This window comes from Dasypus novemcinctus, chromosome 2 (genome assembly GCF_030445035.2).
Source record: "Dasypus novemcinctus isolate mDasNov1 chromosome 2, mDasNov1.1.hap2, whole genome shotgun sequence".
In the NCBI taxonomy this organism is placed as follows: domain Eukaryota; kingdom Metazoa; phylum Chordata; class Mammalia; order Cingulata; family Dasypodidae; genus Dasypus; species Dasypus novemcinctus.
Genome location: NC_080674.1, coordinates 15036967 through 15055806, shown reverse-complemented (window position 1 = coordinate 15055806; position 18840 = coordinate 15036967). Strand labels below are relative to the sequence as shown.

At 46.0% G+C, this 18840-nt stretch overlaps 1 protein-coding gene across 3 annotated transcripts in view; it reads right to left on the bottom strand.

The window, feature by feature from the left end:
• Window positions 1-18840, bottom strand: part of TRIO (trio Rho guanine nucleotide exchange factor) — a 380125-nt gene that overhangs the window by 121865 nt on the left and 239420 nt on the right. For all 3 annotated transcript variants that reach the window (XR_011645465.1, XM_058306993.1, XM_058307004.1), the window contains exons 19-26: window positions 16461-16575; window positions 13184-13299; window positions 9386-9508; window positions 3308-3502; window positions 3093-3208; window positions 2222-2288; window positions 1505-1614; window positions 477-546 (exon numbers count right to left, since the gene is read on the bottom strand). Coding sequence is in view for 2 of the 3 variants with exons in the window: in XM_058306993.1 (XP_058162976.1) it covers window positions 477-546; window positions 1505-1614; window positions 2222-2288; window positions 3093-3208; window positions 3308-3502; window positions 9386-9508; window positions 13184-13299; window positions 16461-16575 (912 nt within the window). In the remaining variant the exon portion in view is untranslated. The remainder of the gene's footprint in view (window positions 1-476; window positions 547-1504; window positions 1615-2221; window positions 2289-3092; window positions 3209-3307; window positions 3503-9385; window positions 9509-13183; window positions 13300-16460; window positions 16576-18840) is intronic.

The following is an 18840-nucleotide window of genomic DNA, read 5'->3' as shown; positions in this document are numbered from 1 at the left end:
GTGTGGTCAACTTTTACGTAGAAAAGACATTGTGTCTATAAAGGACATTGATGCCCCAATAAAAGAAACTATTTCAAAAAGGAAACTATTAAAAGAAGCACAACCTGCTGCTGTGTGTACGCAGCCCCGGCAGCAAGCCTGGGATGGCACCAACGCCGCGCTCTGCACGTGCGTCCTCGCCGACCTGGGGATGCTCTCGGGTAGGGAGGGCTCTCATCTGTCGGGGACTCCCCAGGGTCAGGCAGGGGCCTTCCCACTCCACGTGCTATTTCAACCATCACAAATGCCAGTAAAAACCCATTCCACAATAATAACTAGCTGGAGAATGCAACTCTTTGAGGAAAGGTCTGTCTGTGTGGAAGGAAAAGTATCCAGCAGAATGTGGTGACTTAAGAAGGAAGCAAATGACGCTCCTTCGACCTTCTTTCAATGTCACTAAATATTTATGAGAGAACAAGTAGCTGCGGTTTCATTACCCAAGTGACAAAGCAATGTCCAACATCCTCTGGCAACTGCTCATACTTTTCCAACTCCTTCAGGAATATGCTGCAGAGAATAAAAATGGTTTCATGGAAGAGAAACATCATTATCACACACTTTCCTAGTGAGCTGAGATACCCCAAATTAGACCAAATATACCATAACTTCAGAGAGTGCTTGAATTTTATCATTTCAATCAAATGAAGTGAAAAATCTGTGACTTCTAGATTTTAAGATTCCACAAACGTGTAGCTCGAAAGTAGGGTAAAATAACACGACCAGTAGCACACCAGCTGAGCCTTCAAGCACTTCGAATAGATATTCTGACCCAGCAGCTGACTTGTGGGAAAGCGCCGGCACTTAGCTGCTAAGAAGAGAATCCAGCGTTGTAAACGTTCAAGGTGAAGAATGAGGCCAGCATTGCAGTGACTTCTGCTGGGGTGGGGGCAGGACAGTGAGGACAGACCGGCCACCTCTGGCCCCTGGCTTCGTCTTACCCCAGGCTATTGGCTGCAAGGATGCTGCCAAGGAGCTTTTCTGCTATTGCTTTCTTTCAAATCTAAAAAAAATCACGTGCCAGTTGTGGCCAATGGAATGTGTATTTTATTTTGGTCAAACTACCTATTTGTTCCTTCTTTCTTATTATAAAAGTACAAATGACAACACTGGCTGGCAGGCCCAGGCTTTCTAGAACTTGTCATTTCTTTTAACCCTAAGAAGTACTGATGTACAGCTGATGGTTCAGCTCGAGAAAAGTCAGGGTGCTACAGAAGCAGTTTTCACAGTTTCCCTAAACTTATTTCTGCAGAAAAAAAGTACAAATAATAAAACTGAGCGTGTATTAAATCTCTAGAATGCCAAAGTCTTCCTGGGGAAAAACTGACATGCTTCATTCAGATAATTTCAACAAAATCATTGAAATCTATGCTTACGTCAATTGTAAATGTTTTATTTCTTGTTGCCAAATTCAGCACAGTATCCAGATTCCAAGAGTAACAAGCTCCCCAAATTGAAAGCCACTCACTTATTATGAAACTCATAGATTTCCTGCATGTTTCCGAAGATAATGAGCTCTTTGTTTACAATGCCAGGTGGGATCTCCTCTACCCCGCTGGTCATTTCCCACAGGTAGGTCTGGCCGGGAGGGAAACACAGGGATAAGACAAAGAGTTTACCAACTTTTCAGGAACAGCCATTTCTCTGACATTTGTAAATACATACTTGGAGCTACTGTGTAAATGGAAAATATATCATAAGAATGGAACCTTTTATGAAATAATGTGAAAGACTTCTTTCAAAAAGGCCCTCAGTGGCTATAAACACTAGAGAAGTGTTGCTGTAGTTTACAACTCGAAAGTTATTCTCAGCTTTAGATTTTGGAATTAACATAACTTCATGAAGTACAAGTATTCACTTTATTAATACTGAGAATTATTTGCCAATCACATTGACAAGGCACATGTCTCTGAAGTTGCTGTAAAATTCTATACAAAAAGAATGTCAGTCAGGCCATCATGTGATAAAGGGAATGAAAGAATTAATGCTGTATCATCTCTGTAAAGTTTGAAAAACAAGCCTAGAACTTCATAGAAATGCGGAAAATGTAGCTAGCTGCTTGAACATACTTTAAATCTCAAAAACAAGAGGGATTATTTGAACAACTAGCAATGTGAAAATAAAAATAAATTTGACAAGATTATACTTAATCTAAACAAGCAAAATAAAAACAAAACTTACTTACATCCATACACTCCCGAAGGTCTCGTACATACGCCTTTTCAGTCTGAATGAGCTCAGCCATGATGAACCTTAAACAGAGTGAGACGGCACAGAGTTCACTTAACTGCCAGGACACATGCTTCTATTACTATTCAATTTTCTGCATTGAAGACATAATATGTGGTTTAAAAAGCATCAGCCAGTGATGTACTTTGGAGAATTAAATCAAGAATAGGTAGAAGAATAACAACATCCAGCTATCGATTCAAAGTAAAAAAAGATCTCAGGAAAGGTGTAATCGAGGCACTTCTAGATGACGGTTTCTCATCAACTGACTAGTGACTGTCATTTCTGGCTGCGTGATTCTTTACTGTGCACTGTTAAGATGTCGAACCCCTCGTCCATCCAGTGTGACAACCAATACCATCTCTGGGCACTGCCAAGTGTCTTCTGGTGGACAGAATTGCCCCTGGCTGAGAACTACTGCTTTAGAACAAATCTCGTCTTTATTACAATCTAGTAATCTAGTATAGCTTACTAATTGGCAACTTTTAAACAAAGAAATTTCCGTCATTCACTTCTGATTATTACTCATGACCTACTGACAAGTGATATTAAATGACAAATGATAATGAATTTACAAATGATATTAAACAACCTGTCCACCCCATATGAAATAAGGGCATAAGATAAAACAGTAAGATACTGTTTCTGAACAAATGATAAGGGGACAGTGGATACGGTGAATTGTTGCTGCCAAAGCTAAGCACATTCAAAGCAACTAAAGACATTAAGACTACTTGATTTAAAAGCACACACAGAACCATGTTTCTCCAAATGGCACTTTCTTTACTTTTTGAATGACTCCTGGTGGCTCTTAAAGACCAGCTTACTCTTTCCTGCGGGCAGACTTCCGTTTTTCTTCATTAAGTTCGTGAGCAGCGTCCCGGAGTTTCACCTCAGACCCGGGGATGCTGGCTGGAATGATATCTAGCTGAAGACTTTTACTCTGCAGGACAAGAGAGCCAGTGAACGAAATGAACTCAATCAACTCAGAAGACATTCGAAAGAACAACATGGTTTACTCTGTTTGGCTGGAGCAGTTTACCGATTTGTTGGAATCTGAAGAAATCCCCAGGGCTTTCTCCAAAGAGGTCCTGTACTTCTCCATCCGCAGAGAGAAATCCCTGTACCTCTTATCCACAGCTGTAACGCATTTCTTTATCTCTGCTGCATGGGCATGCCCTTTCTCACAAAAGCCATCCGCCAGCTGTATCAATAGCTTCACTCTCTCTTTGGTTTGCTGCAAAAACAACAGGAAAGTATTGTGAAGCAAATGAAACCAACTGTCAGGAACCAGAAAAAGGACAGCCACTGCCTACAACTTGTGCTCTGGACAGGGGGAAAAACTGCAGGTGACAGAAGCTATGTTAAGACAGACTAAAACCCACGTCCAACTTATGTACCTCCTTGATTCCAGACAAGACATCTTTCCTCAACTCTTCCACACAAGTGACATTTTTATGACCTCAGAGAAGAAATCTAGACATTTGTTCAACAATGTCTTCACCCTGTACATACTCAGTGAAAATCTGTGCTTTTGATCACTGTATGTATTAGTTACACAGTAGCTGTGTAACAAAGACACCTCCTTGCTTTAGGCATGTTTAATTTGAGGTGCCTGATTAGACCGAAAGCCCTTTTAGGGCAGGATCCATGTTAGTCTGGTCTTCACGAAGCACAGGCAGCAAAGACCCTCAACCAGCAGATTCCTCCGAAGCTCCTCAACAGTGCACACTCATTTCCGTTGCAATTCTCAGTGCATCGGGAGGGAAATTCACTGCTTAGTCAGGAACTGTCTTCATAGAGGCATTTTAAATTTTGTCCTGTTTCAGAACCCTTTCTAGGGGAAAAAAATTAAGTCATTTTATAAGTATGTAGAAAAGCCCTTTTACTAAGTTAAACATATCTTCCTCACTTTTTATAAAGTTAAGGATAAGCCTGGAGAAATGACCCATGGCAGCAACCTTCCTCAGCTCGGCCTCATCAACAGACTTCAGTCCCAGCCGTTTCGCTTCCTGGCAATAGTGGGCTCTGCTCAACCTTCCCATGGACATTTCATTGAGAACAGATCCTCTTCTGTGATGGAACCCACTTTTTTGGATTAAGTAACATTCAGGAGACGATGAAAATCTCAAAAAGAAAGCAGGTCGGAGTTCAAGACCCGCATAAACGATCTTCTTGTCAGTGAACTAGAATACGGAGCCAGAGCCACCAGGCGGCCTCCGGAGCCGGCCCCTCCCGCGCTCCTGCCTCTGGTTCTTGGCCTGGCTGGGCTCCTGGGGTCTCCATCCAGGGAGGGGTCCCTTCTCCTGCCTGCACCTCACCGACACCCTGAGCTGCTCCCAGTCCCCGCCCGGCTGCTCTGTTTCCTCCTCCAGGCACCCATCACCTGCCAGTGGACAATGTGCTATGCTGATCTGCTGCAATGCCTGCCTGTCCCCTCGACAAGGCCAGGAATACTCGCTTGTTTTGCTTCCTGCTCTCTCAAGCATCTGCCATGTGCCTGATTTATTGGAAAAATAAATGGGCATCGGGTTCTTCACGCAAGGTGTGTTGTGCCTGCAATTTTAAGGCAGGGAGGGAGGCCTCTTCATGGACCCAAAAAAAAGCATATTGACACAAGTTATATTAATATCTCTCTGGGGGAAAACAATCACCAAAACTTAAGTGTCAAAACTTTTTAGGGCCTCCTCTATCTTGTCTGGAAATAAACTCAAATGAAGTGACAGAAAAGGAAAATACCTGTCAAACAAACCTTTTGACTTCTCTTCAATATGATACCTTTCTGGATAAGTAAAGACAAGCCTAATTATACAGCGAGGGAAGAAAAAGTCAAAATCTCAGACTTGGAAGCTTAAATTCTAAAAGGGATTTACCTTAGAAGCATTATTAAATTTTAATATTCAAGAGAACAGGACTAATGTAGGATTTTTTTAAAAAAATTAGGTTGCTGAGATTAGGGTTCATTGCTGTGTGCCAAAAGCACGTGAAGGTTGTATTGTATCATCATTTAAACACTTCTTTTCCATTGTTACAAATACCATCAGTGGAGGATACTGAAAACTACCTATACCATTCATGGGTTAAGAGAAATATTTAGTGTTTTAAGTGCTGGGAATATATAAATGAAAAAGATAATGCAGTCTGTTTACATTAAAACAGAAAACAACAAACACCCCCACCCCCAAAAAAAAAAGGAAGATTTTTGTACATTTACAGCACACATGCTAAAATATACCAGCTGTCAGCATGTCACATCAATAAACTGATACTGATTATATGAAACTGGGTGCAACATGGAAGGTTTCCTACAAGCAAAGCTTGGTAGCTTGATTAATCTTATGTGGATAAACTTGATTTAAGCAAAAAAATACTGGTCAGATGGTTAACAGGTTTTTCACTGAGGCAATCCCTAGCCCCTCTATCCAAGACTGCATCTCGTCCTACCCCCACACGGCACTTATTATTTAATGTGTGGATATATTTTACCTGTTTATCAGGGGATTGTCTATTTCCCTAACCAGAACATGAGCTGCAGGGCAGCTCTGGGAACACAGCCAGTAGGGGCTCCACAAATATTTGCTGGATTAATGAACAGTGTAATAAATTAAGTACAATGAAACGGCTAATCCGTGGATCTTGCCTATCTTAAATATTTGTATTTTAATTTTAATTTTCAGTGCATTCATGGGAGTCAAAATTCAAAAGCTGGAAAAGGACCGAAAGTGTGGTCCTCTCACCCCACCTGCCCCAGCCACCCAGTGTTCCTTTTCAGAGGCCGCAAAGTCAGCAGCTGCTTGTGTAACATTCCAGCAAGTACATGGATATTCTTCCCTCACATTTTTTACATTAATGCTAGCATTAATAGACACTGCTCTGTGCCCTATTTATCGCCTAACAAATCTTGGCCATTCTTCACTGTCAGTTCTCAAACGGTGCCCTTAATTGTTTGCAGAGCTGCATAATATTTCACCATATGCATGTTCCCTTAATTGTCACAGCCCCACCAATGGACTTTTATGTTTCCAATCTTCTCCCATTAAAACAACAATTCAAACATAACCCTGTCCGCCTGTGGTTTGAGCATACACCGTAGCACACACAGTTCAGGGTGCAACTGTCGGGCAGAGCAGGTGTGCCTGAGGTGTGAGGGCTGCTGGGCTGGCCCCGCCAGGGACGTCTGGGGCACCACCCCCCCCGCAAGGGTGGCATGGGAGGCCGAGGGCCTCCCCGAGACTGTGTGCTACAACGCGTCTGTGGTGCAATGCTGCCAATTTTTTCTGTTATTTATTTTGTTATGAAGGTGAGATTTGAATCCAACTTTCTTTCTTTCCAGAAGGCTATGCAACACTGATTAAAAAAACACACCCATGGGAAGTGGATTTGGCGCAACTGATAGAGCACCCACCTACCATATGGGAAGTCCAGGGTTCAAATCCAGGGCTTCCTGACCCATGTGGTGAGCTCACCCATGTGCACTGCTGATGTGCACAAGGGGTGCCGTGCCATGCAGGGGTGTCCCCAGTGTAGGGGAGCCCCATGTGGAAGGAATGCACCCCATAAGAAGAACCACCCTGTGCGAAAAAAACAAAGCCTGTCCAGGAGTGGTGCCACACATACGGAGAGCTGACACAGCAAGACAACACAACAAAGAGACATAGATTCCTGGTGCTGCTGACAAGGATGCAAGCAGACACAGAAGAACACACAGTGAATGGACACAGAGAGCAGACAATGGGGGAGGGGGTAGAAATAAATAAATAAATCTTAAAAAAGAAAAAAAAAAGATAAGAAACCAGAACACATCCATGTTGTGTGGTCCCAGGCACTTCGCAGCAGAGGAGGGCACTGGACGCAGGGCACTGGTGCTCAGGACTGGCCTGGGAGCTGTGGGGAGAGGGCTGCACAGCCCTGAGGGACTCTGACGGCAGTGGCTTCAGGCTTCATGGGTATAAAAGCCTCCTGTGAGCAGCTTAAAGACGCCCATGCGCAGGCCGTGCTCCCCGAAGTTCAGGGCCAGTGTGTCTGTGGTGAGGGCTGAAATCTGCTTTTAGATAAATGCCCAGGATCTGGAGGCCAGTGGTGCTCAGAAGACACTCAGACACCATTGCTTTACGGCCTGCACAGGGGTCTAGCCGAGGTTCCTCAGGCAGTGATGAGAGGCTGCTGCTGGGCCTTACAGCTTTATCAGCTCTAATGCCATGTACTAGAAGAGAAGGACTAGGACGCTGTCCAGGCAGAGCTAGCAGCTCTCCATGTAACAAAAGAAAAAGGGTTTCTCAGAAGATGCTAAGATATGCTGGCAGAAGGCAAGTAAGAGCAGCAGCCTCCTTCCAACATGAAAACCTGAGAGCAAAAATTGCAAAGAGAAAGAAAGCAAGGGGTGCTCTTCTCAAAATCTTCCAGTTCCTTTGAGCACGACTCATACGGTCTATGTAGTGCAAGACAGAGCTCTGTGTATTTGGGAAACAGGTGGGCGCTCCCCACCACGTTCAGAGGCTTCCGCCTTCTGAAGGGCAGAGCAGGCCTGTGAACGGACGGCCTGCCCTCCAGGCACGAGCTGGAGGAATAAAGGGCAGAGTCTTCCTCCCGAACGCCACTGGTGGAGCATGGCCGCTCAGTGCCGGGCTCCGGACGGCGACAGCCATCACGCAGGGGGAGTGCGGGCGCCCAGCGCTGCCCCTGGGCAGGCTCCTGGGCCCGTCGTGGAGTAGTTACTGCACCTTTCAGGTCAGTGCAAAGGAGAGGAGCTTAAATCTGAGTGGCTTCAGACACACATGCCTCCGCTGAGCACGGGACCTGCTCGGAGCACCCCTCCCACCCTCTGCGGGCCAGATGCTCACGGAACCCACTGAGTGCCAGGCTGTCTCCTCAGCCCGTGGCCATCAGCCCATCGCACCCCGACCTGTCGGCGCAACCTCCAGAACGGGGACTGCGTGTTCCCAGAGCCGGCACCTCAAGGGCTGAATGGAGAGAAAGGTACAGCTTTGGGGTGGGGAGGGGGAGGCTGAGGCCCACAAAGAACAGGAGGGGGCGGAAACTGTTCGGGGGAACCTGAGGACAACCAGTACCAACATCCACTCATTTAAACCCAGCCAGTAGCACAACAAAACGCTTTCACGACCAGACCAACCTGAGTGGAAGCAATACTAACGCGGTGTCTTCATGAACTAAGGACTGGGAATTCACCAGAGAAGAGAATGTGTTTAGAGGACGGAAAGCTGAGATTTAAACCGTGCAGAACTGGTAAAAAAAAAGTTGTTTGGAAATGAATAGAAATGGGCAAAGCATATCATAGATTTGTAATTAGGAGCTCTAACGTATGGGTATGAGAGTGGATAGTGGGCTTTTCTTTTTTTGAGTAATGAAAATGTTCTAATATTTAAGTGATGAATGCACAGCTCAGTGATTATACCAAATGCCACCGATCATACTCTTTAGATAAATTATATGGTTGATGAACAAAAAAATTAATGAGGTGGGTTGTGGAGAAAACACACTAAATGAAAGATATGGACTATAATTAGTAGCAATGCTTTGATGATGCTCTTTCATAATTTGTTCTAAATGTATCACAACAATGCAAGTTATTTGTGGTGGGGAGCCCTGTATGACGTTATGCACGTTTGTTTTTTAAGTTCACAACTTCTATTACACACTTATTGTTTATGGATGCTCATGTGTGAATGATATACTTGAATAAATTGTTTTTAAAATGAGAAAAAAACTATTTAAGTCAGTAACACCAAATAGTGTTTCATAGAAATAGCAGGGACTCAGTAAATACCTGAGAAAAGAATAAGGAAATGGACAAAGGAAAGAAAAAAACAAAAGAAAGGAGATGGGAGGCACTTACAGGAATCAGATGAACAAAAAAGAAACAGGAGAACAGGAGAGGACAGCAGGACTCTTAAAAGGACCAGCATGAAACGGCAGGAAGAGCCTCACCGAATTAACCCAGAACCACCCGTTTAGTGCTCGTCTCGGTTCTCCAGTTTCCTTACCTAAGTGACTCTTCTGGGAAGTGTCTTACTCCTGTGATGATTTCTGATCTGGCTTGCTTTGGAAAACCCTCAGTGGAGGTACACGCTGCGGAACACCAGTGCCCCAGCCCTGCCCTTACCTTGGCGGTGATCTGGAACTCCTCGTGCTCCTTCAGGAGCTCCTGGGTGTGCTGGATGCTGGACCCCGTGGAGGTGTGCGTGGAAAGGTAGAACTCGCCATTGTCGTGGATCCACTCTAAGGCCTACAGCGGGGAGGGATGGAAGAGCTCACGGCGGTTCTGCAGTGGAGTCCCGGCTTCTGAGTGCCTCACTTACACGTGAAACCACAGGCCAAGGCTGGCCTGCCTCAAGGAACACTCCCTCCAGAAGGGACAAGCTTCTGGAGAAAGTATCATAATTCCAACCTCATGTTAAAAATGGACATTCTAGAAAGTTACAATTGTGTCATTCATGCAGCAAAAAGAAAACGTTTTCAGTTTCCGAGAGCCCAAAGGCACAGAATGGGTTCCGGGAAGAGTCCCCTGCACGACCAAGCTCTTGAAAGACCAGCGGTGTGGGGAGGGGGTGCAGCCCTTGCGGCGCTGGGCCCCCAGAACTCAGGGGCTGCTGCTGGAGGCTTGAACGGAGGGACCAAGGCAGATACTGGATTCCTAGCTTTTCTCCTCCTTTCTGGGCCCAGGGGGAGCAGCCCGGCTGCAATCACTTTCCTCGCTTTTAGGGGGAACTTGGAAAGGCTCGCCCACATTAGGGAGCCAGAGGCCACACCCACATTAGTGTAAGGAAGAAAATGACCCCACCGGGGAGGGCAGCTAGGGGGAGGCTGCAGCGGAGCCTGACCAGTTTTCAGAAGAAGCCAGTTTTCAAATGATATTTTGATTACTCCTGTGAAATCCTAGGTATTTATAAAGTTCAGCTACCTGGCTATCCCGGCTCCTACTGTTACGAATCCAGGTGGAGACCCCTCCTGGTCAACTGCGCAGAAGCCCTTCGTTTGTCCATTCACACAGCCCATCACCCCTGAGCGCCGACTAGGGAGTCAGGCGGAGGCGAGGTGCCGGGAAAAGACAGCTTAGAACCCAAGCCCCACCCCCTAGCCTGAACCCTACCTCTAACCCAGCCCTAACCCTAACCCTAACCCACCCCTCATCTATCCCTCCCCTACCTCTAGCCTAACCCTAACCTAGCCCTAATCTCAACCTACCCTACCCCTACCCTAACCCAACCTGCCCCTAACTTCACTTTACCCCTACTTCTAGCCCACTCTTCCCCCACCCTGAACTCTATCCCAACTCACCCCTATCCTAATCCTGTCCCTACCCTAATTCTATCCTAACCGACACCTCCCCCTCCCCTACCTCTACCCATAATCCTATCATAACTGACCCCTGACCTCACCCTACCCTTACTCTGATCCTAACCATATCCCATATCCCTACCCTAGTACCCCAGGGAGAAGAGTAAAGCAAATACACAGCATCAGAGGGCAGTGAGAAATGAGGGAGTAGAGACCTTACCTAGAGAGGGAGGTGACAGGAGGGAGAGCTAAGCTGGGACCTGGAGGCTGAGCAGGGACTGGCGGGAGGGAGGCGCGGGGCAAAGCCCTCCAGGCCCAGCAAGCAGCACACAGCCAGGGCTGAGCCTGGCTGAGCGGATGGCGCGGCTGCTGCAGGGAGGGAAGGCTGGGGGTGGGGGGTGGGGCGCAGAGATGGCCAGGGGAGGGGGAGGCTGGAGGGCACAGGGGGCCTTGGGATTTTCCTGAGAGCACCTGTGGGCGCTGTGTGGAAAGGGGATGGGAGGGGGGACACCAGGTGGGTACCTGGAACAGTGGTCCCAGAGAGAGGTGGAAGGGCTGATGCTGACGTGGGGGCTCTGGAGGTGAGGGGGCGGGCATGTGTGACAGTGGGAGGGCTGCACCGAAGGGACCAGAGGAGGCAAGGCTGAGGGGACGGGGGACGACCGCATGAGTCAAGAATGGCAGCCCAGTCACTCCTGAGCGAGAAGTGGGTGCAGCACACTGGTGGGGAGGGCAGGGACCACGAGAGCATCTGGTGAGGCCGAAGTGGGAGAGGGCGGGGTGGCTGGGATCACGGATCTGGGATCTGGACGGAGCAGGAGAGATGGAGGTCAGGGCCGCGAGCCCCAGCAGACAGATAAGAGGAGAGGAAAGAGGAACAGGAGCAGCCCAGAATGCGCCCTGGAGAAGGGTCCCCCGCAGGGGGAAGTATGCGGGAGGGGCCACCGAGGCAGGAGGACACGGAGGAGGGAGGCGCCGGTCCCCGTCCACCGTCCCACCAGCAGCGCTGGCGCCCACCCCGTTAATCTCACCACACACGGGAAACTTCCCAGAATGTTCTGCTGTGAGTAACCACTGCTTCCTGCCTAGTGGGACTATGGCATGGCACAGGCCGGGTAGGAAGTGAGGAGCCCACGGGGCATTGTCAGGTTTCAGTTTGGGCAGATAAGGTGACTTGAGGGAAAAAGCAACAGACTATCCCGTTATCTTTCTCTGTCAAGAGAACTCTTTATAATTTTGCTCCTCTGTATCCGAATGAGTCCTTACATTTCAACAGGGAGATAACAAATATGTGACAGAAGAATATGAAACAACCTCTAAGTCAGAACAAAATGAGGTCTCCCATACTTCTGAAATATGCTTGGACTCTCTTTAAAATGTAAAGGAGGGAGTGGATGTGGTTCACACAGTTGAGCGCCTGCTTCCCACAAGGGAGGGTCCTGGGTTCAGTTCCCAGTGCCTCCTGAAAACAACAAAAACAACTAGTAAACAAACGAAAGAACCAACTCCAGGGAGCTGATGTGGCTCAGTGGAACCTCAAAAAGAAGAGGGAGGAGTAAACTTTGCCCCTCGCTGCTGGAATGCGGTCACCAGGGCAGATGGAGTCAGCACGGGCAAGGACAGGCCGAGCCAGGGTGCGAGACTCAGGGCGGTGAACCCCGGGAGCTGAGCGGCTCGGAGCGCCGTGCTGCCCACAGCAAAACTCTCCTGTACCGAGGGGCAAAAGCCTGGGAGTGGGGGCCTCTGCTGAGTAAAACCGAATTCTTGTTGGGTAAAGAGATTCCACGAAGGTGGTGGGTGCCGGCTGCATATGAAGGTGCCGGGCCGACAGTGAGGACAGTCCAGGTCCCAGAGTCACTGCCTGGATGTGGGTCACCACCAACTGGACAGCACCGGGGAGGCCCCGGAGGTCAAGCCCACGGGTGACAGGGGGGGACACCCCCCAGGCCCACCGGGGCCGGGCACACAGGCGCCCAGGGACCCAGCGCGCGGTCCTCCACGTCCCTCCTGACCCCTCGATTCCCGACGGACGGGTGACAGATTCTCATGCCACCGTTAAGGGACAAAGAGAAACGGTAAGGGTCTTAACGTTCGATATTTCGGTCCAACAGACTATCTCAAAATGATCGTCTTCAGTGACTGAGGATAAAGTGCCTGAGGCAGGACCCACTGCATGCTCTCCACCTTCACCACACACATCAATACTTCTTGACCATAATGGATTATTAGACATGCCGTCACATTTCGCATTTTACCTCGCTTGATTTATCTGGACAAAAATTCACCTTGAATACCTAAATATAGCCGTATAAAAAGCCACCCATCATAGAATTTGCACACGTGAACACCACAGCACTAAGACTCCCTGATAAATTTAAAACGGTTGTCGTAATTATCATCTGTACACTGCCGTCTTAAGGCTGAGGTAAATGCGGGAGAGAAAAGTTGAGGGGCAGCCCTGTTGTTTGAGGGCAAAAATCAAGAAGTGATTTTTCTTTTACAGGAAACTGCTAATTAAAATTCACGGCTGTTATTAGAAAGTGGCTTTCAGAGCTGCTGAAACACCGAAACGGCCCGTCCTGGGGGTCTCGGGCGAGGTGGGGGCGCGAGGCCGGCGGCTGACCTGCTTGGCGCTCCTCTCGAAGACCACGTACTGCTGGCACTGGTCCAGCCGTCTCTTCCTCATGGTCCAGTAATGCAATACCCTGTTCTCCCGCTGGAAGAGTTCATTCAAGATGTCTGTGAGAATAAAGGGGAAGGCAGAGGTTGGTGCCCGCAGTCAGTGAAAATGGAAAACACTTGCAAAACCCCGGTCCTTTGTAAAGACTCACGCACGTGCCACCGGCAGACCACGCGGAAGAGCACGCGGCTTCCTCGCCTGGTCTCAACGAGCAGGCCCACCGGGCGCCTCCTCGCCCTTGAAGCCCTGATCACTGCCTTACACCTGCCACCAGAGGACACCGAGACCCGGGGCTTGGTCTCTAACCCTCAGGTGAGCGGGACTGGTGGAACAAGAAAACCTCATTTCTTCTGGGGCAATTCAACAATGGTAAGGAAAAACATCAGTATTAGGTATTTGGTTTAAGACTTTTAAAACCTTTCTGTGGAAGGAATTTTAGTGTATGTTAAAGGTAGTAAGGAAAAAAGGGTCATTTCTTTTAACAAAAAAGCTTAGAAGAGGAAAAGACATGGGCTAATGAGCAAAGCATATCAACATGAAGTTCATGATTTTTAAAATGGCCAACAGACAACAGAAACATGTTTACCCTCACTCAAACAACGAGACCATCTCTCACTATTTCCTAACAAAGAAGAAAAAAAACAGTGTTGGAAAGACTAAGGGAAATGGGCAGTCGTGAGCATACATTGCTGAGGTTTGAGAAACACTGAGCTCAGCCCTTGTGGAGGGCAGCTAAGCACTGGCAATGGCACCAGGTGAGTGCATGCACTTGAACCAGAACGTCTCTGGCTTGCAGGAGGTGTCTAGCCCTGAGTACCAGCCACTCGTGCTCAGTAAACCACTCTTTTATTCAGAGGCACAAACCGTGAAGCACTGGGAACAATCCACATGCCCATCAGTCACCGCCCAGGCTAAATCCAAGAGGCTGTGCTCTGGAATGCCACAGGACATTACAAAGGCAGAGCGGTTCATTAGATTCTGAGAATGACAGAGGCTTAGACCTATTATTTTATGAAAGAAACAAATTGTGGGGGCCTATAACTCCATTTTCTAAAAAATAAGAAAGTGGGATGGGTGTGTTACATGTATACATTTATATTTATATGCATGGACAGGATACACAAAAATATCTTGAGAGCAGTTATTACCTCTGGCAAAGGACCTGGGTAGCTACATACGCTTGCATACCTTTAAACTTTTTCATGTAAGTCTTACTCTAGAAGGTTACAAAACAAACAAAAAACTTTGGGGAACAAAATTCCAAGACTGAAATAGCAAAATATTAAATATTAAGTTTTCTACAAGTGATTACTAAGTCCCAAGTAGCCTGGGTACTTTGTGAAAATCAAGAACTAAAGAGTAGCATTTATATATCAGCTCAGGTTTCATGCTACATTATCTAAACTCCTTTAAAAAGGGAATCAATTTAGTAAAACAAATAAAGACTCTGAAATTTGAAGCATGTCAAGAAAACAACTGAGATACACTTAAATGAAAATATCCGCCATAGAAATTAACATAAACCAATGGACGTTTCCCCGTCTCTCGTGTTCTTCGTCTCTGCTCCAGCAGTACTACATTTTAGCAAGTGAGCAGCCGAGCAGTGATAACTGCCCCCTGGAAACGGGGGCTGGAGACCATGTGGGGCTTCCCCAAGCTCAGCTCACGAGGTCTAGATGCCTCTGGCTTCAGCTCCCCAGGTGACTCTGTCTGCTCTGCCACCATCGTACTCCCGCAGGTTTATTGCACTGCCTCGTGGCAGGCTGCTAGAGAAATAGCACGGAACATTCCATCTTTAATTCTCCATGGCATCTACTGCTACGAAAAACGAAAGCAAGTGGACTAGCTATCTAGAGGGTGAATATACGAAGCATACTCCCCCACATACGTGCACCAGATCACGACAACCTGGGAAGACACCCAGGAAGGCCCACGACACCTGAGCAGAGAAAACAGAATGTGACCAACAAAGCAAGGCTGAGAGAGGGCAGCGGGGAAATGACTTCTATGTGAAACGAGCCAAGTAAAGTAAAACCAATGCCAATAACCGTGAAAATAACTTGCCAGCAGTAAAACTGTGTACATGCTGGAAAATGATTGCTCTTGTTAGCCACTCATTTTCTCAAAAGGAAAGTCGACCAATGAATACATATAAATCTCATCTGTAGAACTTAAGAGGACTGTACTGGTATGATGGAAAATTATTCTATAACAACTGACAGACACATCAGATGGAGAGAGAGTAAAACAAACCATAAAAAGTTTTTGCACATATTTTTTTTTTTTTAAGGAAAAAATGAATCATTTCTTCGCTGTTCATTGCCATTTTTCCATACAGCTCTAAGGGCTCAGGGGTGTGACCTGGTGGAGGTGTCCAGGGCTGCACCTCCCTTCCCACCTCCTGGCTTCCTAGGACGGTGAAAGCTCATGGGTAGGGTCTAAGTGCTCAAGGTTGTTTGAAATGACTCTCACCTTCTGATGAGAGCCATTTCCATGCCATTTCAATTTAACATATTAAAAAGTATAGTTAAAATTAGGTCTTAAAATGATACATTGCTTGAAAAAGTTCTCATTGTAAAATATTCAATCAATTTATAGAGTAAAAATTGTGCATTCCCTTCATTTCCCATCTCCAGTAATCTTGTCATTTATAGTTTATAGTGTACATTTTTCCAGAACTTTTGCTAAGCATTTACAGATACATAAGATATAGCTAACAATCTTTTTATACTCAAGTGAAGGCAAACTATATAATAAGAGTTTTACAGTTTGCTTTTATGAATTAACAACGTCTTAGTGCAGAAAATTCACAAACCTTACATTTACAGCAATGATACTGGTACCTAATTTCTTGATTTGAACTTTTAAAAAAATAATCTGCCTATGGATACTTTTGGTTTTCTTTCTTTTCCTTATTGAGATTTTCACTTATATTACCAACAAGAGCCGATGGCAACAAATCAGTTCAAGGATGCATTTTCTTTATATATGCTTCTATTTTATTCAAGAAATTATCAACCTATTCAATATTTTATCAACCAATGTTTAAATATATTTTATTTAACTAAGACAATTATTGAGGACTTCATTAACATGAAATACAAAATGTATGTAACTTTAAATTAAGCCCAAGAGTGGCACTTTAGAACACATCCGGTTAAGACCCTGCCACCGTGTTCAAGGCGGTCGGTGAGACCTGCTGAGTCCTGGCAGTACTTACTCTTCACTTGCTGCTCAGGAGCTTTGATATGTGCCACCATGCCTGGCATGTTCACACTATTCCTGTGCAGGTATTTCAGGAAGACATCTGCGTTCCTTCTAGCAAGCGTGCAAGCCTAGGAGACAGTGGGGAGCAACGCGCTGTTAGGGTCACTTCAACACAGATGCAGAGTCCACGTGCACGCCAACACCACGTGGTGCTAACGTGGTTTGGGGAATGCCTAAGGATAGACCCAACCTCAATTTAGAAGAACTGAACACTCGCACTGTCTCGCAGTGCTTGCTCTGACGCTGCCCTGTGGAGGCGCCCAGGTAGCAGAGGACTTGGGGCTGTGGGGGCAGGGTGGCCTCTAGCCCCAGGGCAATGGAGGGCCTTCCCCGGTGGCGCCTCGAGAAGCCTGCAGGCCCTGGGAGAGACTCTGAGCAACAGGGACCAGCTAAGCTGTGCCCACCTTTCTGTGAAGGGTGGAAAGGATTATCTTTTCATTTTGTACATCTGATGGTCTGTCTCTGTGTCCCTGTAGCACTACTCAGCCCTGCGGGTGGAGGAAAGCAGCCTTAGGTAACACTAAATGGACGAGTGGGGCCAGTTTTAGTCCTTGGGGCACAATGTGAGTGAGACCTCTGGTTTAAGCCACTGAGTTTTGGGGTGGTTTGTTAGGCAGCATTACTGGAGTAACAGACAAATGCTCTTCTATGTTTGCGTTGTAAGATAAAGTGAATACACAATTATCAGTAATGTCTTAAAACCAAGATGTTTACATATAAGAAAAGGGGTACAAAGAGAAGATTAAAGCAGTTAAGAACCATCCCATCCCCAAATATATCTGAAACATCAGTGGAGACTCATGATGTATTTTTCTCTTAGGAAAAAAAGAAAAAAGAAAAAGCATCCTGGCTTCTTTCCATCTACTGAAAAGATCTAGAAGGAATGACCAATCCAATAGTAACAAACATTCCTGGTGCACCGACTGTGGACTCCAAAGATCAATTCCTGCCAGGAGGAGACAGAACTCCTTGAAGAAGAGATTAATTCCGGGTCTGGGGCAGGAAACATACAAGATGAGTCTCAAATAAGTTGCCATACCAAATGGTTAGGGAGCTACTGAAGACGAATGGGCTTATGTCAAAAGGACACAGGTGCCAGCTTGACTCGATGAGGCTCTCGCTGATGGGATAAGTTGAATATTATAAGACAAATGACTTCTATTGATTGAAATGTATCAAATATATTAAAATCCTGATGATGTACTATAAAAATAATTAGCCATATTTAGAGTTTGTTAAGTTAACTCATTCTTCTGAAAATAGGAAGGGAGAGAATCAGGCATATACCCTGATTTTCCTGTACAAATTATATTTCAGAATAGCTAAATAGCTGATGAGGAAAACTTCTTCCTTATTCATAGAATAGTTCTAGCAAATCAAGGCAGAATAAACAACAGAATTAGAATATTAGCATTTTGCAACTCTAAATGAAACAATATCACCACTGATTACTAACTCTATTTGGTGAAGACCTGATGGGGAAGTTCACAATGGATGAATTCAGACTCACCACATTTGAACCACTTATAATTTTAAGGTCGCACAGAAAAAAGAGAACTTGATTTGTGTCTCTCCTGATGTGAGGCAACAGGAATTTCAAAGCACACTCACACAAGTCAAATCCAAATCTGACCAAGGTTCTCACTCTAACAGAATCACAGAACAATGAGATGGCATTAAATGACACTATGAGATTTAGTTACCAAAATCCAGAATGGGGGAAATTCCACAGGACGAATAACCTCTTTCCCCAATTAATAAATGGTAATGAAAGGAAGGGAAGGAATAGCCCAGACTGAAAAAAAATAAATAAAAAATAAGACTTGGGAGACATACTTTGTGTCTTAGGAGAAAATAAAATTGTAGAAGAAATAAAAAGCCTGAGAGAGGACCCCACATTTGCTGGGGTCCAGACAATAAGCCTGGCGTGATGCAGCGTGCGCTCAGGCGCGAGGGCCAGTCTTCTGGACATGCGTCACAACCAAATGAACAGTGCTTGGCTCCTCATTAGAACCAGGCGTGGAGCAACAGTTACGGGACAACCAGAGGAATCCAAACACTTCAGCACCTAAGATAGCATTCAAGGACTACTGTTAATTTTTAAAAGATATGATGATACTGCACTTATGTTTCTATGTTTTGGAAAGGGAAAAATCCAATGTTTATAATAAAATGATAAAATATCTAGAATTTAAAATAATGCAGGCAGCACATATGCCCATATGTTGATGACTGTTAAAGCTGGGTGAGGAGCACTTGGGGGTTCTTTATTCATTCCTCTATTTCTGTGTGTGTATTATACATTTTATCCCCCTACCCCCTGCTCCATGGTC